Consider the following 21,818-nt stretch of genomic DNA (forward strand, 5'->3'; position numbering starts at 1 on the left):
CCCCCCTCCCCCTCCCAACCCACCCTCGTTAGTGCGGTAGAACGGAACGGGCATTCTTTTTCTTATGTTATGTTATGAGAGGGGGCCTAGAATTACCATGAACCATGAATCATGAATCATGATATGCTTCTCTCTCTTGTGTGAAGGAAGGATGACGGATCGAATAACCAAAAAAACCAAAAACGAAAACGGATCATTCCATGGGTTCTGCCTTCTGCCCTGCCATGACATCAATAGACGTCCGTCCGTCCGTCCCTCGTTTGTGGAAACCCCCCTCCTCCCTTTGACTTTGTGTTGACGGCGAAGTTTCATTATCATCGTGCTTCATCATAGAACACGAACGAACGTCACCATCCAATATCCAAAAACAAATTCTCTTCCTCCAACACCGAAAGAATGAAATCATCGATATAATATATTATCACTGATACAATTTTTAGTGGGATCCGAAGCGCGCAGACCCTTCGCAAGGAGAAGAACGACCGACCAACTACAACAATTCAAAAAAAAAGGAAAAAAGAATAATGAAAAAGAAAAAAAGACACAAAAGAGTCAGTCCGTCGGCTCGTAACGACGTCGTAATCGTAATAATGCCTGTGAAAAAAATATATATAGCGGCAGAGAAGAGGAGTAATGGAACAACGAGAGAGAGAGAGAGAGAGAGAAGGGGGGATATCAGACGGACGGTATTGTTTGTTGTATACGTGATTTTACTTCGAAAGCAATGCGAGAGATATTGCAGTGTATGAACAAGCATGCAATCTACAGAGAATGCTGGAAGAAAGAAAACGGGAAGATGGAGCGACAACAAAAGATCAAGGCTCAAGGCGATAGATGGTGATGCTAGATTGTACTGGAAACGATGCTGTTTGGATGGATGGATGGATGCTGATGCTGATGACGACGATGCGAGAGAAGAGAAGAGACGATGCTAAGAAAAAACCATGCAGGAGAGAACTTGCAGCTGACACACGACAACACAACACGACGGATTGACCACCACTCCGACCGGCCCGGACCAGCCAACAAGAAGGAGTGCTCGGTGGGACAAGAATTCGCAACGAAACCCCCCCCCTCTCCGCCAGCTAATACGACCGCATATGAGTGTCATACCCATGCGTACGGTAGTCATTCATATTGCCCGGGTACATCAGCGTAGGAGGCGACATAGCATGCATGCAATTCCCCTGCATCGGATTCGACGGAGAATCATCGGGCAACATCATCGGAGGATGTAAGTACGTAGAAAAGAACGATTCCTCCTCCTGCATTGGCATATTCCCCGCAGGCGGGTGAAGGTAGTCCATCGGAGAGTCTTGGTCCGGTGGAAGCATGGGAGGGTGGCAGAACTGCGGAGAATTGTCGTTCTGAGATTGCAAAGGTGGATGCCAGAACGGGTCCTCCACACCGCGAAAACCTCCGCCGTATGAGGTCGACGAGTAGTTACTGAATGGGAAATCCATAGATGATCGCTGCGAGTGAGAGGTGGCCGAAGAAGCCGTAGAATATCCGTCCGTAAACGAGGAATAGGAAACAGCAGAGGAAGGCGGCTCGGACGCCGAGTCGTTGCTCATCCTACGACGCTTGTTCCTCCTCTGCGTCAAACTCTGATCAGACTCAAAGTCGACAGAGGCGAAAGGAAGAGCATCCGAATGCAGTGTAAGCTGGCTCATCTGGTCGGGATGGTAGGGTCCCGGGAACTGGTAATTGAACATGCTCTGGTACATGGGACCCTGGTTCATGTCCTGGCCTAACGCGCCCATCAATTCGGATTGCGTAGCGCGATACTCGACTTCCTCGTTGTATTCGTAGGTCATCTGAGTCGTCGAATCCGGCGCGAGCGTCGGAGAAGACTCCCGCACAGGAGAAGCGCGACGACTCACCCCAGGACTGGCTGAAGGAGTATCGTTGTTGCCGCCGCTCGCAGCCCGACGCGCATCATGACGTGACCGTTTGCGGATTACATCTGACTTCATGGATATCGGACGTGCTGAGCCATGTAATTTGTAGTACAGACCGCATCTAGCAAAATTGGATTCAGGATCGGGGATCGTAAAAGGATGGAAGCAGTTGCAGGGGGGGGGGGAACTTACGCATTACAAACAGTTTTACCCTCGTCGTCCTTGCGCCACAAAGGGGTGGTGGTGGTGTGACAATTGTAGCATTGTGCTAGTACGGTTAATTAGCAATGTTCGTATCATACGATATTATTTTTGGTATTTCACCCATGACATCTACGGATTCTTGGCGGGGTGTAGACTGCGTTCGGCCTTCTCCGTGAGTGTTACGCATCGTCTTCGGCCGAGGGCGCTTGTGCTATTAGTAAAAGGAATAAATTAACATCCTAAAGCAACTAACTGATTGGGGACTAACCAATTTGCAGTATAGACCACAGGCATTGCAGTTGAGCTCGTCGTTGAGTCCGCGCCTCCAGAGGGGTGTATGAGTGGCACCACAGTTCGAGCACTCGGCCTTGACGCCACCGGGCGCTGAATTATTAGCCGTAGTTGTTACACTGCGTAAGAGAGAGGAGTTGAGGCTCGTCGCGGTGGCGCCTGGCCCAGATGATCGTGTGTTGGGGGTTCCACAAGTTCGCACGGAAAGAGACGGGCGCCCGGTGGGGGTATTGGATCTGGCAATGTGTTCGAGGAGAGAATTGACTTTGAAAGGCGCCACTGTCGCGGGAGTATCCGCAATGGGAGGTGCCTTTTTGCCTAAAGGCGCCATGAAATCATCGCTGTCCTCGTCATCGCTCTCGCTGCTGTCATCCGAGAGGCCGGTGTTACTGGACGAAGAAGAGCTGGAAGAAGAGCCGTTTGTCATGGGGACATCCGTGTCCTGCTGCATAGCCTCTGTGGTGTTGTTGTACATATCTTGAGGTAATTCGTAAGATGTAGCAGGTGGTGAAGGTGACGCCACAGGAGGGCTTTCGCTGGCGTCCACGTTGGTGAGAAGTTCATCGAGTGGAAGTTCGATAGTGGGCCGCATGATGCTGAAACCGTCATTACTGGCGCCCGAGGGATTATGTCCTTCGCCGTAGTTCATACGTGTCGTGAGAGTGGGAGCAGGATACAATAGAGCGGTAGGACCAAAATCATTGGAGAAAAGAGGTGGGAATCGTAGGTATTGTTGATCGGCTTCCTTGCGCCCGCGCTGTGTAAAGGGAGGATCCTTGTCGTTGTCGTTGGTGGCGTGGTCCTCGTTCTCATAGCGAGCACCGGCCCTGGGCCGTTTATGGAACTCGGGAGAGGGTTTGAGGTCTGGTTTCTGGACAAAGGTACTGACGGCAGGCGAAGGTTGGTCGACGCTGAAGGTGAACTGCATGCGCTTAATGGTGCCTGGTTTCGCGTTCTGACTTGCTTCTCGGCTGCGCTCCTTCTCTACTGCACGCTGGCGAATGATTTCTATCGAATGACTGGACTTGAAGTCTGGCGCCTCGAGCTCTTCAATGCTTCTGCAGATGGTTGGTAAGCCAACCGTCAAAGAAGATAGGGAGGGGGGGGGGATAGACGCGACATGACATTACCTTCCCTTCTCTTTGTCTAGCTTGTCGCCCATACATTTCGAAAGCTTCTTGAACTCGCGCTTGGACTTGGCATTGTCGGTGTCGACCATAAGATTCTGGAGATGCCATAGCCGCCAACTGAGATTCTCAAGGCGCTGTCCCTGCTCAAGGTAGCTGGCTACCTTTGTGCAGACCTACGCGATGGTGAGCTTGCCTTCGCGCAGGGCAGGGACACGAGCGTACCTTCCAGGTCTTGGTGAGGGACTCGCTGTCGTTGAGATTGCTGAATGCAACGAAACTCTTGTTACCCTGCAGGAGACGGCCAGCGAGGGCAAGAAAAAAGAGAAAAAGGAGAAGAAAATGAGCACGTCGACGACAGCAATGACGACGACGGGAACAAACCTTGAACTTGAGGTTGAGGATAGAGGGCATTTAGGACGGAATGGTAGTCGTAAGAGAGAGAGAGAGCGTAGGGAGAGATGGGTTTGCTGATGGTGTTATAGGCCTGTTATGGCTTAAGCTCAGCTAAGCTGCCCTGTGACATCCGCTTTTCGAAAACGTTTTCAAAAAAGAAAAAAAAAGTAGTTTCCAAAATAAATACTTTCTTTCTTTTTTTTTTCGCATGCACGGTGCCAAAACGTTATTCCAGAGTGGTCCAGGCTGAAACTGCGGGGTTTTCTTGCTCCAGCTTTGGTCTCCGACTGATATTTCTCTGTGCTATTCATTATCCGGATTCTATGAAATCCCACCATCAGCATTGTCACAGAAAGCCGAGCACGGCATTCCGTCGCCTTATGCCTCAGTCTCTACACGTGTTGGTGCCCTGTTCACTGGGTTCCGAAGCTCAGCGAAAGCGGTAAATGCCTGGATCTGGTGAATCTAATGGTCTCCCATCCGGAATTGCCGACATCTAACCGCTGTCTATGGGCGTCTGTTGTCTTGATGTACTTACTAGTCCTGCTCCAATTCCCCTAGGTTAATGTCATCAAGTTGCGAAATAAAAGGCATTTCTTGACGTAGCTCGGGACCCCCGGTGCGGTTACTCCGTGAAATCCCTATGAATGACGGATGTCGCCATCTCAGAAAGTGTAAACGCAGAAAAGAACTCTTCCAACCTCCTCATGTCGAAGACCGAAATTGTCGTCTCCACAATGAACACCTCCCCCCGCATACAGATCGCCCAGTAGCAAATGAAATCTTCCCCAGAGTTGCATCGTCGCTATAGGACGAAGATCGCACTTGATTGATGCCCATAACCCTAGTTGCAGGCTCGCGTCATGTGCCTCAATGAGCAAATTGGAATGCTCATTGCATCCGACCCTGTCACACTGCAGGCATTCCGCCCGCCTCGAGGCATTCACAGCTCCCCTCGAGTTTCGGTTTCGGTGATTACACTCCCAGCTACGGAACGAACTTCGGGTCGTTATCCGCCCGTCGCCGTGTCTGCCTCTCTTTCGGCTCAGCTCAATCGTACAAGCGCATCAGGACACAGACGGTCCAGCCTCACCTGCTAGTGTTTTGTGTAACAAGGTGCAACCCAACAAAAGACACAATGCAATTGGATCCAGCGTTTAGTTTATCACTTGCACGTTTGTGCATCCCTATCCTATAGCAGGCGAGGTACCTTTCTGTCAGTAGATCCGAGGAACGACCCAATCGCCAAAATTCCTTAGTTGGCTACACCACTATCATCGGAAGTTGAATGATTCTGTCATGTTGAAATCAGTAACATTTCCTGTTCCAACAAAGCGCAGGCGAAAAACAGACCGAAGGGGGAGTCGTTGACTCCCAAAACGGCAAAACCCCCATCGATAGTACCCATCGATAACGGCACGTGCAATGAACACACTCATTTCAACATTCATCTGTGCTGAGCATTGAGTACGGTACGGTCCGTGAAGCTCCCCCCCCCCTCACTTCCAGAAGCTGTGCGCACCGCGAATGCTATGAACCATACTATGTCTTGGCGCTCTGTGTCCACCCTAATAGCCAGCAGATATCCAGAAATAAGACGGCCCAGCAGCAGTGTTAATAGACCTTTGACCTCGGCCGCTGAGCCTCATGTATACCTCGAGACGAATATACCGTCCAATACATGTAAACGCAGATGGGCTGCCAGCCAGCCACAAAATCGAAGCAGTCACTCGTTATCAACATCAACGAGTCCCCGGGAAGTGCATCTGATGTTCTCTTGCCATGTCCAAGAGCGCTGAGTTTGAGAACGAAGTATTCCTGCGCAAAGCTCCGGTAGCAGACCCACTGTGCCTTGAAGCCGGTCCCGTATCACAGGTATGAGAGAAACGTGCACGCTTCAAGGACGCCACTAGAGGGTCGGTGACAGTAGGGAAAGAAAGCATCAACAGAGCGCGCACGCCCAGTTTAAATATGTTGTCTTTCGATATCGATGGATGCACGATCTGATACGGGCAAATCCCGCGTTGGGGTCAATGAAATCATCGTTATACGCGGTACACCAAGACAAACATTTCCTGTCTATTTGCCGGGTATGGCGTCACACTGAAGCGGGGAGATTCGTTGATAATCTCGAGAATCTGGGCGCGTTCGCTAGATTTGCCAGGGAGCAATGAGGTCACTGAGGCACAGCCCCCCATAGTGACTCGGATCTTGCATAGAAGATGTCTAGACGCGGCGCCCGGAGCCCTCGAAGGATCCTTATTAAGTGGAAGTGGCAGAGAAAGGAAAGAATTCAAAAAAAAATGTTTTTGATTTTCCGACCGCGTCCAACATGTGACCATGTATCGTCGTCACGTGTAAAACTCAGTCCCACGCGTGTTTTTAATAAATGGAATAGATGCCGCAAAGGCAATGAATGGAATGCATCGTTATGAGATTTATGAATATAACCTGAATGTGTTTCATGTGACTTTACATTTTTTCAATTTTCAACCATTTCGTACGTCTCTTCCTGATGATCGAGCGTAAACCTATAGAAAACAGATTAGTACTTTGCTAGCAATAATTAATTTACCTTGGTAAGATCGATGCATTCAGAGAGAGGCCCCGCACGCGCGGATCAAATGCAGCCTAATGTCTGTGTTTACAAGGGGGTGAAGAAAAGTAAATCATACCCTGAAAGCCTGTTGGGAAGGCACGAGGCAGGTTCATCAAGTCAGTCTCAGACATCGTACAATGTCAGATGAAGAACACATTTGAAAGATCGAATTGAGGGGTACCTGCGATACGCCCATTGCAATTGGGGAGAGATGTAGGCGTCCTATAATAATTACTGTCAGATCAAGGGTATCAGACAATTTTAGCATACGCTGCTACTTCCTTCTCGATCTAATAAATGAATCCATGAGATGAAAACACGAACACGAACTGGAGGACTATCGATACCTTGTTTCCTCTGTCGGTTCCCAGAGACCTACATTTGTTTGTGATCAAAGGATAGTCAGATTACATGCACCCTCAACGTCGTAAGAAATGGCCTCCGGTCCTTCAAATTCGTCATAAATGGAGGGGGGACGTGCTAATGCAATAGTGATCAAAGACGATCATGATATGTCACTATTTTACCTACCAACAACATATCCCTGCAAAGCGTTCAATTGGCCCAGTGACCTGGTATATTTCACTTAAAGACAACTACGCCTGGACACAACGTGATGTATCGATCGTGATAGAAAGCTGGGTGAACTGACCAGGAAACTTTTTGACTGGGGATAAGTTCTGCACTGCACAACAGGCGATATGATAAATTATCCTGATAGGACAAACGGTGGCATCGAGTTTGGTTAGGAATATCGTAGAATGTTTTGGTGATAAGCATGGTGGTAGCAGAATGAGGCAGAGCTAAACCCTTTGTTCACATTAACAACAATAAACGGAAATTGGGACAGTGGGGCCTTTCACTTTAGGTTCTGTGTGGGTAACACGGTCAGTAATTCTACTATTGAATCTCGACCATTAACCTATGTCATGTGTGGTTCATTACGGCTCTTTGTACGTCCGAGTGCGAATAAAAAACGGCCGCCGTGTGAGATGCATGTGAAGTAGGTATTATCATGCAATCTTAAAAACGTTTTGGAGGATCCTCGATCAAGTGGAAGTGGTAGAGGAAGGAAAGAAAAAATGTTTGATTTTCAACGCGTCCAACATGTGACCATGTATCGCCATCACGTATACAACAACTCGGTCCGGAGGGCCTGGAACGATGAGCGAGGTCGTGCTAAACCCTTTGTTCACATCAACCAAAATAAATGAGAAAAATTGGAACCCTTTCACTTTAGGTTTAGTATGGGTAACACGGTATTGAATCTCGACCATTAACCTATGTCATGGGTGGTTCATTACGGCTCTTTGTACGTCCGAGGGCCCCTAAGTACCTCATGATGCGAATAAAAAACGGTCGCCGTGTGAGATGAATGTAGGCATTATCATGCATGTACTTCAATGAGTGGCGCAAACCTTCGGACCGTCAGGAAGTGATATCATAGAAAGAGGCTAATGACGACACAAAGCCAGAGGAACGGTATTGATCAGACAGAGGCTGAGATAAAAACGATATGACGGTGTCCATTAATAACTCCTCCTGGGAGTCGTGGAAACAGAAACCATTAGTGGTAAGCATTTATAGACGTAATTGATACCATCGACGCTGATAATTCAGCACTATAATCAAGAACGAAGTATGGGATATTCAGTTCCCGAGAGCGAAGCCTTTCAAAATTAAGTTTGTATGAAGCTAACCGGACCAGAAAACATACGCTCTGATAAATCGAATCTAAAATAAAAAATGATGAAGGGACTAATGGCACCGTGGAGGAACGTACTCCAAGCTCATATCCTTGCCCATATGAATGTACCCAGCATCATGAAAGAGATGATCGCGAGGGATGAAAGCCTGAGCATGAATCTGCGTTCATTCTCATTCATGTCCGCGAGGTCCCCGAAATTGATCATACGTGTGCTATTACTCTTCATTTGATCCTTTAGGAGAGCGCGGCCTCTTTCAAATTATCCTCGATGGGCTAGTATTGCGGCTGATACTTGATACTTGATGGGTGGTGTAAGGAGTCGTCGGTGCGATGCGACCCTGATCGCAAACGTGTTGGGGGGCTTCCATCTTCGGCTTTCTTTCATGAACTTACGCATCCGAGTTGTTATGCATTCACCGTACTCGCGCGCAGGCCAAGACATGGCTATCGCCTCGTTTTCCTTCACTTATTGAATGCGACTAGTCTCCTCCGAAGAGCTACTATCATTCATGCGGGTATTATATCATGGAGCCGTTCACTTCGGGTAGTGGCGCTCATTCATCGCAAACCACTATTTTCCACATCAGAACTTCGTCCCATCGGTCGCCCCAAACCACGACTTTCCCAGCGTCAGTCCGTATCTATTACACGTAGTCACCGAATTGCAAACAAGAAGGAATTCATCGGGTAACTTGTAGGGGGGGGGGGGGTGCGAATCGGAGACCATGTTTTCCTTGCTAGGAGCAAATGTCGCCAGAGGTAATCGCCTTCCATTGTGATAAATTTGGAGAGAACAGGTGTTAGGACCTACCCACTCCCTGCATTTCAAGAATTCGCCGGACTCGACTGCTTCTTTCTGCCCCATTCGTATAGGTTCAGGCTGTTTCTTCGATTCACGTTCTGCACTAATATCGTAAACCAGATTCAACGGAAGTCGTTCAGTGGGGTGTAGAGTTCTCCGCAGCCATCCATGGTACCGGTAAAGAAGCCGGTAAAGAAGGCCCTTGCCGGGATCGGATATTCTGTACCGGGCCGCGATGTATCACTCACCACCCACCTCCCTTCAAGCACTTTCCCCTAACACACACCTGCCAACAATGCGATCGAAGTCAAGGTACCTGCTATAAGCTTTTTTTACAACTCCTGACTCATTTGTCATGACATGATAATAATCTACGAACTATTTCTATTCTTGTTCTGCCAGCAAAGCTGCAGCAGCATGCTCGGCTCTCTGACGCTCCGATATTCCCCGAAATCACGTGTGCGTGTATTATTATATCTTAACTTTTTAGATAAATAAATAAATAATTTTGGACCACCTTTCCACCCTAGTAGGTAACTTGTGGGTACTAGTCTTCAGAGAATTATTGACATTAACCCAGATGCTTAGATGACTCGACAGATGTTCACAATCTGATCGAAGCCATTTCGCGTATATTCCCGTATATGACACTGCCACCGTTTATGGTAACTATATACCCTGCTCACCGATCAGTATGAACATCACCGGGAGTGGAGCAGGTGTGTACGTCATCTCGGCACCGCCTTGGATTTCTTCACTCAGGGTTATACAACTCGATCTGAGGACGCAGTAGTCTCTCCCACCGACCTTGTTGTTTTCATTAAAACCGTGATTCGTTGTCTGTCTGTGGTCTGGCTCAAAGATATTCAACAGATGCGTCTTTCACTTTGCCAAAATGAAAAAAAATTGAGGAAGAGAAGGCCCGTTATCACGCGATGGATGTTATTTGCGACCCAGCTGCTGCGAAAGTAGTGACATTGGACCGGATCTTTCCCTCTACTGCGTCTTCCCTCTCACGGACATCTATCCCTGATACGACGCCTTGTCCTCGTTTCAGCCGCTGCCTGTAAATTATTCCCCTGTCTATGTCTCTTGTGTGATTAGGATCTATTACGCTCTCAGTTACCACTGTTCTCCTCTACGTCTAACCGCCCCAGTGTGATATTGTATCCGACGCATACTTCCATTGATCGGTCGGTCCGGGAAATGTGCCTGTGAGTCTCGAGGACCCCCCCACCCAGTCCAGGAGCTTCTTCTCTAGCTTTCTAGCCCCTAGGTTGTGTGTTGTTTAGATGGGCTCCGACCTCGGTATTGACATCTGTATGCGTCGTCCGAAGGCGAACTAAACACGCACTCATGGGCTGTCCGACTCGGGTGTTGCTGTTGAATGGTTTGATCACAACTGCCAACTGCAGGGATTTACTTGGAATCTTGGGTATTCTAAAGAACAAGCTAGACTTGAGTGGAAAGAAATCTGTTCCGGAGGGAGGGGGGTCTTCTGATCGGAGTACACCGTTGATGGTGTTCAGACTGGCCGAGATAGCACTTTCGAAGACCCCGAGCCACATGCAATCACAGAGTCCGGAACATCATCGTAGTCCATACGTGAATGCTGGCGTCTGAGATGAGACCGCAAAATTCTGTTGGAACGTTACAATTGGCATTCTCCTGAGCATAGATAACGCGGCAGGACCAAGGTACATGCATTAATTTCGGGTTGCATGCAAATCATACTCGGTAATCTCGTTGATCACGGTAGGCGGGCGCCGGGATCCCACTCGGTGCCAATCGATGGAGGCACAAGCAAGGAAGTCATAAGCTGAATTTGCGGCCTAGATTTCCTGTCTTTCGATTATTATCTTCGTCTCATTTGTAACACATCCACGTCAGTCTAATGCTGTCTGTTCCGTTCAATTGAATGAGATCAAAATCATGATTTTTTTTTAGATCAAATGTCACGTGAATGACGTAATATGATCAACTCTTTAAAAATGGGGAATTTCCGATAAAGTGATGGGGTAACCGTGACGTCCCTGCCGAAGTAAGTGCGCTCACTACGCTGTCGAGGCAAATAGCACTTTCCCCTTCCTACCACCAACCATGGCGCCGCCTATGCAGACACTGAAGCACGGATACTTTGGCAAGGGCTCCGTAGAGGTCACGCCGTCTCAGGCTCCGGGCGAAGGCGGCGTTCGACGACTGGCCATCGCGTCAGCAAAATTGGTCACACAGCCCTTCGAAGGTCTCGACGTTATTCCGGACCTCCTGGACTACTCTGCTCGGACGTACGGTTCGAGGAACGCCTTTGGATGGCGAGACATCATCGACGTCGTTGAGGAGGAGAAAGATGTGAAGAAAATTGTCGACGGGAAGGAGGTTCACGAGAAAAAGAAATGGAAATATTTCCAACTCAGCGACTACAAGTATATCTCCTACCTCGAATTCAAGGAGATTGTCTCGGAACTTGGTAGAGGGCTCGTCGACCTCGGGGTGAAGCAGGGAGACATTTTCAATGTTTATTCGGGAACGAGGTATGTCGTACGCCGCTGGAAATTTTTTTTCTTTTGACAATGATCCTGGTGCAGTCTCAACTGGCAGCTCATTGCCAATGCATGTGGGCTTATCGGCACGACCATTGCTACAGCGTACGATACGCTGGGCGAGTCCGGCCTTGAACATTCACTAAACGAGCCGGAATGTGTCGGGCTCTTCACCAACGCAGAACTGCTGCCAACGCTATACAACGTCCTTCGCCAGACTCCCACGGTCAAATATATCATTTATGACGGCAACACGAATACCAAGCTAGTGGAAGAACTCCACGCTGTCCGGGAAGACATCAAAGTTTGTCATATCGACCAAGTCAGAGAAAACGGCAAGGCAAAGTCTCTCGATACCATCAAAGACCTGCGACCTACGCCCGATACCACTGCTTGCATTATGTACACCAGCGGAAGCACCGGTCCACCGAAGGGCGTTGTCCTCACCCACAGAAACCTCGTAGCTTCCGTCGGAGCTGTATACGTCCTTTTGGGCCACCACCTCACCCAGCAGGACTTCTATCTTGCATACCTCCCCTTGGCTCATGTCTTAGAGTACATTGTAGAGCTCTCTATGCTTTTCGCCGGCGTGACGTCAGGATACGGTCGCGTCAAGACCCTGACAGATGCATCTGTACGAAACTGCAAAGGCGACATCGCAGCATTCCGTCCTAGTATCATGGTTGGCGTGCCCGCAGTATGGGAAACTATTCGAAAAGGCATCCTGTCCAAAGTCAACTCGGGAGGTGCCATTACGCGTTTCGTGTTCAATGCTGCCATAACCTTGAGGAAGAACAACGTTCCCGTTCTCGGTTATCTTGCTGACACTGTTGTGCTTAGTGGAGTGAGAGCGGCGACGGGCGGTAGGTTACGTGTGGCCCTTTCTGGTGGTGCTGCTATTAGCAAGGAAACCCAAGAGTTTTTGAACGTCGCGTTGATGTGTATGCTTCAAGGTACGTATTCTGGCCTTTGCGTTCAACGTTATCGTTCGACTTTTTGTTAGGCTATGGTATGACGGAGTCGTGCGGCATGTGCGCTGTTCTGCCCCCGGAATGCATGCGATATGAAGCCGTGGGTCTGCCGATGCCGTCAGTCGAAACAAAACTGCTTGACGTTCCCGAGGCCGGGTACTTGTCGTCGAACGACCCGCCTCAGGGTGAAGTGTGCATTCGGGGACCATCAGTAACGAAGGGCTACTTCAAGCGACCGGACCTGAATGAGGATGAGACCATCTTCACCAAGGATGGCTGGATGCGCACGGGCGACGTTGGACAATGGAACAGTGATGGAACCTTGTCATTAATTGATCGGTGCGACATGTCGTTTGTTGTTTTGCTCGGTTAATACTGACCGTTATGGTTGCGGTGGGCTATCAGTATTAAAAACCTTATCAAGCTTTCTGGTGGCGAGGTGCGATTTTTTTTGAATATTGATCTCGGGGCTTGGCTGACAGACTTGAGCAGTACATAGCGCTCGAACGACTTGAGGCGACATACAAATCATGCAACCTGATTGGCAATATGTGTATATATGCCAACGCAAGTGCCTCGCAGCCTATTGCTATTATCATACCACATGAAGCGCACCTGCGGCATTATCTTGCGAACGTTCCCGGTTTGTCCCCTTTGTGTCGTTCTTCGTTTAGCAGTCCGTTTTATCTTCCTTTGTAGATGTCAATGGCAAGGATGGTCTGGGCATCCTATGTCACAATAAGAAGGTTGTGTCACTGGTTTTGAAGGAGTGTAACGCTATCGGAAAGAAATCAGGCTTCAAGACGATGGAGTTATTGCAAGCTGTTATTTTGACACCAGACGAGTGGACGCCGGAGAGTGGGTTGGTCACTGCAGCACAGAAGATCAACAGGAGCGCCATCGCGAAGCAGTTCGCGTCTGAGATCAAAGTGGGTCTTTATCTATCTGGACCATCTCGATCATATACTGATGCATGTCCCTGTTCAGGAGGCCTACAAGCAGTAGCTGCACGAGAGTCGGACTTTTCCTTTCACGATTTTCTTTTTTCTTTAATTGTGGCTTTCGTCGTGTATTCTACCATAAACTTCTTAGATCTGGACGTTGATAAAGGCATTTCATTTCGTTCATATCCGTGACAGCGTAAAAGGTACGAGGAATCGAGATTCTTCATGCCTTTTCTTCTTGAGATTCAGAATAAATGCTCTCATTACGCGACCCTTCCGGCATGTCAGGCATGCGTTTGCTGTCTTCCTTGAGCTTCCTGAAGTACTTCTCTTCATCCCACACGAATGGGCTTTTGCTTGCAAAGAGTAGGTCCATCTCTTCCAGGGTGCGGTTAGCTGCGATCAGAAAGTGTCAGGGAAGAGTATTCATATACGTCAGACGACCTATACAGACCTGTCTCCGGGTAGAATGCCCACACTATGGGGATGCACAGGAAGTTGATGGCGCCAAAGATGTAAAGGGTTCTGAGCAAGAAACGGGTTGGGGGTCAGGTAGGGAGCAGAATGGGGAAAGAACCGTCTTACTTCTCGGCGATGTTATCGAACATGACTGGGTTCAGCATCATGAGCCAGCCATTACCGATGCTCCATCCAACGACACCCCATGCGTTCCCTTTGGCACGCACTTCTAGTGGGAAAGTCTACACGCAGGATCGTAGTCAGCCTTTGTGACGCGAATGGGAGCTGGAAAAGGGAATACCTCCGTAGGGTACACCCAAGGGATAGTCAACCACGTAGCTCCGAATATTGCAGTGTAGAGGAACACAAAGAAGGCCGCTGCACCGCCGTATTGTGCGGCTTTGTCAGGGTGATCTTTCAGTAGTCGGGAGAACACTCCCGCGAGGATCTAAGAGCGGTATGAGGTCAGTTCGGGTGCTTGTAAAATGATAAGAAGCTGCATACTATTGAGATGCCCTGACCTATGGCTCCCCACCACAGTCCAATACGGCGGCCCCATCGGTCGATTGTGTAAATAGCGAAGAAAGTTGAAAGGCAATAAGTCACCTGGGGGGTGCAAACTCAACACGTCGGTACTATGCATAAGTATTATTATCCCAGAAGCTCACATCGTTCAATCCGGAGAGCCATTGTGATTTACGAGCACCGTAGCCAGCTTCAGAGAATATAATAGGGGCGTAAACGGTGATCGCTGCAATACCTACCCATCTACATAAGCATCAAATGAGCATTATGAAGAGCGATGCGTGGGAGTGGCGTACTCTTGCAATATCTGTAACCAGATACTCAGTTGAACCCGACGAGCGATGTGTAGATCTCCAGACCCTGTCAAATGGCGATTGAGCGACAACTTCGAGTTGTCAGCGAATCAAAACCCACCAATCCCCCAGAACATATTCCAATAACTGTTCATCTTCGAATGCTTCTTCTCCAGCTCCACAACCTCCGCAATGGCCTCAAACTCCTTGTCTGCGACCGAGTGGTCTTTCTCTCCTTTGGTATCTGGTTCTACGTAGCGAAGGCGTCGAAGAACGGCTTGTGCTTCCTCAAGCCGACCTGCTTTTACAAGCCAACGGGGGGATTCAGGCATGTGAAAGAGAGCAAACTACATGAATAAGCATTAAGGCCTTCGAGACTTCGATGTATGCATACCATGAAAATGATGACGGGAAGGATCTGAAAAGCGATGGGAAATCTCCATCTGACCTGAGAGCGACCGTCTCCAACAAATCCAAGACCGAATTCCTACAAACCTGGGTCAACTGCGGAGATATAAAAAAATAGGCCGTAGTAGGGACATACTAGCCAATAAGCAACGACGACTCCGAAAATATTTAGGGTGAATTCTATTGCGATGAAGGCGCCTGTGATGAGGCTTTAGGTAGGGCAAACGAAGACGGCAGAAAGCCAGAAAAACCTCTGGATGTATGCGTAGCAACCTCTGCACTCCAAACGGGGACGATTGCGTTGAGATACCCTGTTCCAATACCATTGATCACTCTCGCGCAGAGCATCCTATGAATACGGATTAGATCCACAGACAGGTCACATTGAGAATGAACGTGCCATGCCAGGTTTTGTGCAGAGCACTGCAAAGCGGCTCCAACCATGACCCAGAGACAACCGATAAACATCGTTTTCAGACGACCGAGTCGATCGCCCGTCACTCCGGCAATTATACACCCAATGAGGGTTCCGAGATAGTATACTGAAAAAGAACAGAGTCAGGTTGAAACTTCGGCTGAAGAGCTGGTGCGCACTTACTGCTGACGATACCTCCCTGTCGTGTGGGGTTCGTGATCTTGACGACATAGCCTTCCGAGTCTCCTTCGTAAGTGGAATATCCAAGATTCATCGTATCGACGTAATGCGGGGAGGTGTTTACCCCACCCATCATTCCCTGGTCGTAACCGAAGCTAAAATCGTGGACAATCAAAACTATTCTTCGATCGGCAAAGAATCCCGTACAAGAAAATCGCCAAACCGGCGACGACATTGATCCCATAGTACAACTTTCTTCCAGCTAGTTGAGACATGCACGCGATGAAGAAGATCTGGGGGATCAAACTTCTCTATCGACGGTCTTTGATGCTGGCCTTGATAAAAGGGCTACCGGCCATGGCCGATTATCGTCAAAGATGCATCCGAAGAAAGAATCCCAGATCCGACGGAGGAATATTAGACGTTCTGTTGCGTTCTTTTCTAACCTTCGTACCCCCCACATGACCGAGTGGGAGCTGGTACCGGGCCGCTTCCTGCGAAAAGAACAAGGCGGAACAAAACGGACAGTGTAGAGAAATGCAAAGAGATGCAGCGACGTTCCAGAGTACAAGCATCGAACGGTCTATGACGATGACATAACTTCAGGAAAGCCCTCGTGTCGTTGCTTTGCTTTCAAAACAAAGCTCAAGAGAGACATTGTAATTGAAGTGGCCCCTCGCAACGCGTGTGAGGCCAGAAGGCGATTACGGTTCTACCTGTTCTGTAAATCTGTTAGCTCCATGTGGCGTCGAATAAAGTCACAATGTGTCGGTAGGTCGTAATTCAACTATCATTGACTTACTTTATCAAGCGGGAAAAAATGTGCAGCACGGTCACAGGACTTGCATGTCGGAGAAAAGAGCTCTAGAACAGAAAATTGAGCCACCGGCCCCCGGCGCTGTAATACAAGTGCCAAGGGCAAAATGAAATCTTGAATTCGAAATATCAGGAGATGCTCGCAGAGTGTACACCCATCCTTTGTATGATCTAGAGCTGTTGAAATATTTCAAGAAATATCTGGTCGGCTATGGAGGAGATCAAAAGGAGAAACGGTGATGGATCAATGTGTTCGCAACGGAGAGGCCTTGATGGAGAGAACTTGGAAAGTCCGAGACTCGATCGACACCGCTCGCAAATGTTGTTTCTGCAGGATCATGGTCGAGTTGCCGGAACCCGCCATGCTAGAATGTAATTCGTCGCAAGCGCTGGTACACATTAGAAAAGAGGTGTTGGCAAGAGTAGTACGTGACGAACCAGCCCTGGATATGGCCATATTGGCAATGTTGAGTTTATTAGAAACACTCCTGGAGGCTGACTTGTTCGCGCCGGTCAAAATGCAAGGCAGAATGATGAAATATAGATAGAATTTTGACCATGGTTTTGTCCACAAAACGCGGCAGGGTTACCTTTCAAAGTTATAAGTTTTGCTGTGTTCAAGATGCCTCAACAAATCTCTATTTGTTATCTGCACAGTTTTGTCTGTTTTGATTGACCCCAGATAGCTGCTTACCAGGGGTGAAAGCTGCTAATACAATGTCAAAAAGGGAATGCCACTGTCGCAAAGTGGGTGCATTCCACGCCGAAAATATTTTATGCTGTGCCGGTCTACCGTGGTGGTTAGAATGAGGGAACCACTGATTTCAGGTTTCCCATCTAGTGTCCATTTTAAGTTCTACAATGTCCTGGGTTTCTAGGTCGTGAGCCCGGCTGGGGAATTGACTAGAGGGTAGTGAAGATTGGGTTTTGTGTTACTTGTGTCCTTGCGTACGGCGCGCCTGATGGTACCGTGCCGTGCAACGATGAGATGAGATGTTGATAGTAAGTACGCAAGGAACAACAACGCGCAAAACGCGGTGTTACGGTCACATGCTGTGACACTCATTTTGTTCTTTCCCACTGTCAGCATTCTTGGCAGGTAACTCTTTCCTATTGACCACCACCATGGCCTCAACTTCCTTGCCCTCATGCTCACCTAACCTCATGCCGTTTCATATTGATTACGATGGACCCGCATCTATCTCGACGTTTTTTCGCGTCGAAGAGCGCGTCACCGAGAATTCGGATGAGCCCAAACCTGTGCCAGATGAGCCGAAGGCGGAATCCTCTACGACAGCTACAGCAGTACCTCCATCTCTTGCCAGACGTGCAGCCACGTATTTTGTCTCAAGCTTTCGAGGACGTACGCTTCATGGTAAAACGATCCACGTCCCGAAGGGCTATACGGGGTTGGTGTGGAAGAATATAGAGGGAGTCAAGAAAGGGAAAGGAAAAGGGAAGGCCACACATGATGGCCCCTCGAGCAGCGCCGCACGTCGCTTTCGACGAAACAGGCAGAATGAGGATGAGGATGAAGATGCACCGACCGCGAAGTCCTCCGCACCCGTTCTCACACCCACCGCCCAGTTTTCCTCCTTCGTTCTCTGGCATCCGGACACATTGGGAAGAGAGAAAGATGACGAATATGTTAGAAGTCTAGATGAATGGACCAAGTTGTCAGAGCTGGTATGTCCGCTCTTCTGTGCCTTTTTCTCCAACTCATGCCGTGCCAGATTCATTATGTACCTGGCGATGAATGACTTAATCCTTGTTTCATCTATGGATAGACCGTCGATTTATGTTACCCAATCAATACCTACTCAATTTTTGAGCAGAGAGAGTTTTACAAAGGTGTAGATACTATAACCTTCACAAGTCATAGCTCAACATTCTCTTCCAACATAACAGACATTGGGCTCTCCAGAGCTTTATTTCTCAATAGAACACCACATGCCAGAAAGCAGCTACACAGCTCCTTGTTGTCCAGCTCCCTTCACTATCCTCAACCTGCTTGTTTCAGATGTTGTTACTCAGATCTTCAATGGTTCCCATACTTTCATTACACCTACACCAATGCATGCAAATGACTTTTTTATGCCACATACAGATGATTTACCATAGAGGCCTTCCAATTCAGACTCTGATGGTATCACTGGACCATGGGAAGGATATTGTTTGAACAAGGATGGAGTAATGCCTACAGCAGTGTACCAACTCTTTGGGCTGGTACTGTTAAGCCCAAGTTTCATGTGACTATCAACATGTGATAAACAGTTTGGTACCTCATACTTCGGGTATGTCTGACTGAGTTCACTGGAGTCAATAGTGGAAGTGAATCAAGGCTCAAATAGTAAGAGCTTGAGAGTAGTTTGGTGGAGATAAACTTTAGTTTGAGACTGGGGTGTTACAGCGAGAACTAAGCTACTTAAATACTGTTCTGTTATCTTACTATAAATAAACGTTCACAAAAGATATTGTCTGTCATAGAGCTGTTACCCCTGCTGTTGCCAGGCTCTCCACAAAAGCTGTTGTCTTGCTGTTGTGCTGTAGTTGTTGCACTGCTGTCCGAAGACGAAAGGGTATTGTCTCTCCCTTCACAGCACACAGCAGTCAGATAGGAGAGTGACCGACTTGGGTGCTGAGGTAAGTGTTCTCATAGTCCTAAGTGCTGGTCCAAGCACCCTGACTAAGCAAGATAGGGGTCATTTCCGAGGAAAAAGAAAAGAAAATAGGAAGAAAATAGGAAAAATCGTAACATTACCCCCTCCTTAAGACCATCATCCCGATGGTTAAGTTAGGGTAGTCCTCCCCCCTTGGAAGGAGGTGGCCGATCTGCTGGACCCATTGTCGTTTGGTTGCCAGGCTTCAGACGAGTCGAAGGGGTGGTACATTGCTCTTCGCTGTATGTCCCTCCCATTTTTGGCTTGTCTGTCACAGGGTCATCTTCATCACCCTCTCCTGCATGTCCTCTGCTGTCGGCAGGTCAGTTGATGTATATCTGGCTAGATATCATCTCCCTTCCTTTTGTCGCCTTGTCATGCTCCACAGATATAATGTTGAACCTGACTGCCTTGATGTCTAATTTGTTGATCCTGTGTTCATAGTCACAAATTGCCTCCTCCGCATTCATGTATTTTTCATTGACCCATTGGTTTGATTCTGGTCTGTATCTCTTCCAGCTGACTAGGTAGTCAACAGTTGTTTTCATGCCTCCGCCTCGTGCTTTGACCCTTTGGGTTTTATGGTTTAGGACTTCATCGATTTTGTAGTGTTCTTCATCATCGATCAGTTCTATGGGTGGTAAAGGTGGTTGTTCCTGGTTGGAAAAGGCTGGTGCAATGTATGATGTCAACAATGTTTCATTAAAAACATTATGGATTTTCCAAGTTGCTGGGAGCTGCAACTTGTATGCAGATTTGCCGATTTTGCCAAGAATTTTGAATGGGCCTGTTCGTTTGTCTGCCAATTTCTGTTTTGGCCTTGGTAGGTGAAGATTTGTAGTATCCAATCAGACCTTGTCATTGGTAGAGTATTCATGTGCTGTGCATTTGTGTTTGTCATATTGCTTTTTCATCGTTTGGGCAGCCTTTTCGAGGGCTGTCTGTGTTTCTTCATGGATTTTTGTCATTGTTGTGGCAAAGTCCGTTGAAGCTGGTGTTGTTGTATGGGTTTGTGTAGTTTGCACAACTGATGGGTTTTGGCTGTAATTCAGAAAGAATAGTGTTTTACCTGTTGCGGAGTGAATTCTGTTATTGTGTTGAAATGCTGCCAGTGTGAGCCATTCTGTCCAGTCATCCTGTCGGTAACTAATGAAAAGTCATAGGTACTTTTCGATTTCTTGGTTGGCCCATTCCATTTGGCTGTCTGTTTGTGGGTGATATGCTGTTGAGGCATTTTGTTTGATGTTTAGAAGTCGATACAAGTTGTCCAGAAATTTGGATATGAATTGTGGACCTCTGTCTGAGATTACTACTTGGAGCATGCCGTACTTTGCATAAACCTCATCTCATAGTATTTTCGCCCATCTCTCGGATGTCAGTTCTATCAAGCAGGTGATCAGAATGATCGCTTTTGAGAAGCGATTGACTATGACGATGATTGCATCATAGCCATCACTTTCAGAAAGTCTGGTTATCATATCCACCAAGATATGGGTCCATGGTGATGAAGGGACCTCATTCGGGTGGAGTGGTGCCACTCTGGGTTGTGTTGAAGCCTTGCCTCATTGACAAGCTTCACAAGCTTTGACATATCAGGTGATATCATGGTCCATTCTGGACCATCAATACTCCCATAAAACCAGTTCTTTGGTCTTTGCGATGCCGGGGTGTCTGGCAGTTGCATGATCATGACATGTGGCAATGATATCATCATGAAGTTTTTGATCTCTGGAGATATAGATTCATTTGTTGTAACGGATTAATCCCTCTTCCTTTTTCAGCCCTCACTCATGGTTTAGTGAAGGAGCGATTCTTTGATCCCATTTGTGTGGGTCCTGAGTGGCGCTTTTGATTCGTTCATGTATTTCTTCCTCCGTGGGCATGATCATTGCCCAGAAATGTTCTGGTCATAGTAGTATGATCTCTTTGTTGTTGTCTTCTCCTTGGTTGTGATCCACCCTGTGGCTGAGGAGGTCGGCCTTCTTATTTGCGATGCCGGCTTTATGATGTAACATGTATTCATACTCAGATAGTTCTGTGACCCATCGGGCTTGTCAGTGGTTAAGCTTTTGAGGTTGTCAGAAGTATCAGAGATTTTGATGATCTGTCCAGATTTCGAAAATCTGAGCTGCTCCTATGAGGTAATGCCGCCATTCAGCAAGGGTGAGCATTATGGTGAGGAGCTCCTTATCATAGATTTCATAGTTGCACTCAGTTATCATGAGCACCTTTGACATGAAGGTGACTGATCGCCACTTGCCATCTTGTTCCTGTGAGAGTATGGTCCCAATTGCACCTTCACTAGAGTCAGCTTCCACTCAGAATTTTCCATCTTGGCTTAGTATGGCCAAGATGATGTCTTTGGCTAACCAGCGTTTAAGGTCGTCGAATGCCTCCTATTGGGAAATTCTCCAGTTCCATGGGGAATTCCTGGTTAATTGTGTCATTGGTTGGACTATTTTGCTGTAGTCCCAGATGAAGCATCAGTAGAAGTTTGTGAATCCCAAAAAAGATTGTAGTTCCTTCTTTTTGGTTGGTTCCAGCCATTCAGTTACTCCCACTATTTTGATAGAATCCAT

The 21,818-nt window shown here is 47.9% G+C and overlaps 6 protein-coding genes across 6 annotated transcripts; 3 read left to right on the top strand and 3 right to left on the bottom strand.

The window, feature by feature from the left end:
* Positions 1 to 1,085: 1,085 nt before the first annotated feature.
* Positions 1,086 to 3,937, bottom strand: BT62DRAFT_903580 (uncharacterized protein; the record flags this gene model as incomplete). The annotated part of the gene is made up of 7 exons (XM_043183531.1): positions 1,086 to 2,022; positions 2,094 to 2,169; positions 2,226 to 2,316; positions 2,374 to 3,454; positions 3,527 to 3,699; positions 3,749 to 3,814; positions 3,908 to 3,937. The coding sequence occupies 7 exons, from the start codon at positions 3,935 to 3,937 to the stop codon at positions 1,086 to 1,088; spliced, it is 2,454 nt and encodes an 817-aa protein (XP_043036743.1).
* Positions 3,938 to 4,387: 450 nt separating this feature from the next.
* On the top strand, positions 4,388 to 5,191 carry BT62DRAFT_1078619 (uncharacterized protein; the record flags this gene model as incomplete). The annotated part of the gene is made up of 3 exons (XM_043179407.1): positions 4,388 to 4,449; positions 4,526 to 4,712; positions 4,768 to 5,191. The coding sequence occupies 3 exons, from the start codon at positions 4,388 to 4,390 to the stop codon at positions 5,017 to 5,019; spliced, it is 501 nt and encodes a 166-aa protein (XP_043036744.1). The 3' UTR covers positions 5,020 to 5,191.
* A 1,210-nt stretch (positions 5,192 to 6,401) lies between these two features.
* BT62DRAFT_996084 (uncharacterized protein) lies at positions 6,402 to 7,298 on the bottom strand (the record flags this gene model as incomplete). The annotated part of the gene is made up of 7 exons (XM_043190565.1): positions 6,402 to 6,450; positions 6,495 to 6,550; positions 6,674 to 6,740; positions 6,866 to 6,893; positions 6,930 to 6,998; positions 7,171 to 7,203; positions 7,247 to 7,298. 7 exons carry the CDS (start codon positions 7,296 to 7,298, stop codon positions 6,402 to 6,404), a joined length of 354 nt encoding a protein of 117 aa, XP_043036745.1.
* A 3,763-nt stretch (positions 7,299 to 11,061) lies between these two features.
* On the top strand, positions 11,062 to 13,797 carry BT62DRAFT_935200 (long-chain-fatty-acid-CoA-ligase). The gene is made up of 7 exons (XM_043186886.1): positions 11,062 to 11,559; positions 11,614 to 12,521; positions 12,572 to 12,878; positions 12,945 to 12,978; positions 13,032 to 13,182; positions 13,239 to 13,468; positions 13,527 to 13,797. The coding sequence occupies exons 1-7, from the start codon at positions 11,129 to 11,131 to the stop codon at positions 13,542 to 13,544; spliced, it is 2,079 nt and encodes a 692-aa protein (XP_043036746.1). The 5' UTR covers positions 11,062 to 11,128; the 3' UTR covers positions 13,545 to 13,797.
* On the bottom strand, positions 13,209 to 17,036 carry BT62DRAFT_1034686 (general substrate transporter; the record flags this gene model as incomplete). The annotated part of the gene is made up of 15 exons (XM_043178374.1): positions 13,209 to 13,879; positions 13,938 to 14,008; positions 14,069 to 14,184; positions 14,244 to 14,390; positions 14,447 to 14,548; positions 14,611 to 14,710; positions 14,764 to 14,827; positions 14,882 to 15,107; positions 15,155 to 15,247; positions 15,305 to 15,366; positions 15,420 to 15,517; positions 15,569 to 15,710; positions 15,767 to 15,918; positions 15,971 to 16,025; positions 17,018 to 17,036. 15 exons carry the CDS (start codon positions 17,034 to 17,036, stop codon positions 13,707 to 13,709), a joined length of 1,620 nt encoding a protein of 539 aa, XP_043036747.1. The 3' UTR covers positions 13,209 to 13,706.
* Positions 17,037 to 17,660: 624 nt separating this feature from the next.
* BT62DRAFT_1078626 (ribonuclease H1 small subunit) lies at positions 17,661 to 18,702 on the top strand. Its single transcript, XM_043179408.1, has 2 exons — positions 17,661 to 18,265; positions 18,313 to 18,702. Exons 1-2 carry the CDS (start codon positions 17,705 to 17,707, stop codon positions 18,337 to 18,339), a joined length of 588 nt encoding a protein of 195 aa, XP_043036748.1. The 5' UTR covers positions 17,661 to 17,704; the 3' UTR covers positions 18,340 to 18,702.
* The last annotated feature ends 3,116 nt before the right edge of the window (positions 18,703 to 21,818 follow it).

This window comes from Guyanagaster necrorhizus, assembly GCF_019112545.1.
Source record: "Guyanagaster necrorhizus MCA 3950 unplaced genomic scaffold BT62scaffold_24, whole genome shotgun sequence".
NCBI lineage: Eukaryota > Fungi > Basidiomycota > Agaricomycetes > Agaricales > Physalacriaceae > Guyanagaster > Guyanagaster necrorhizus.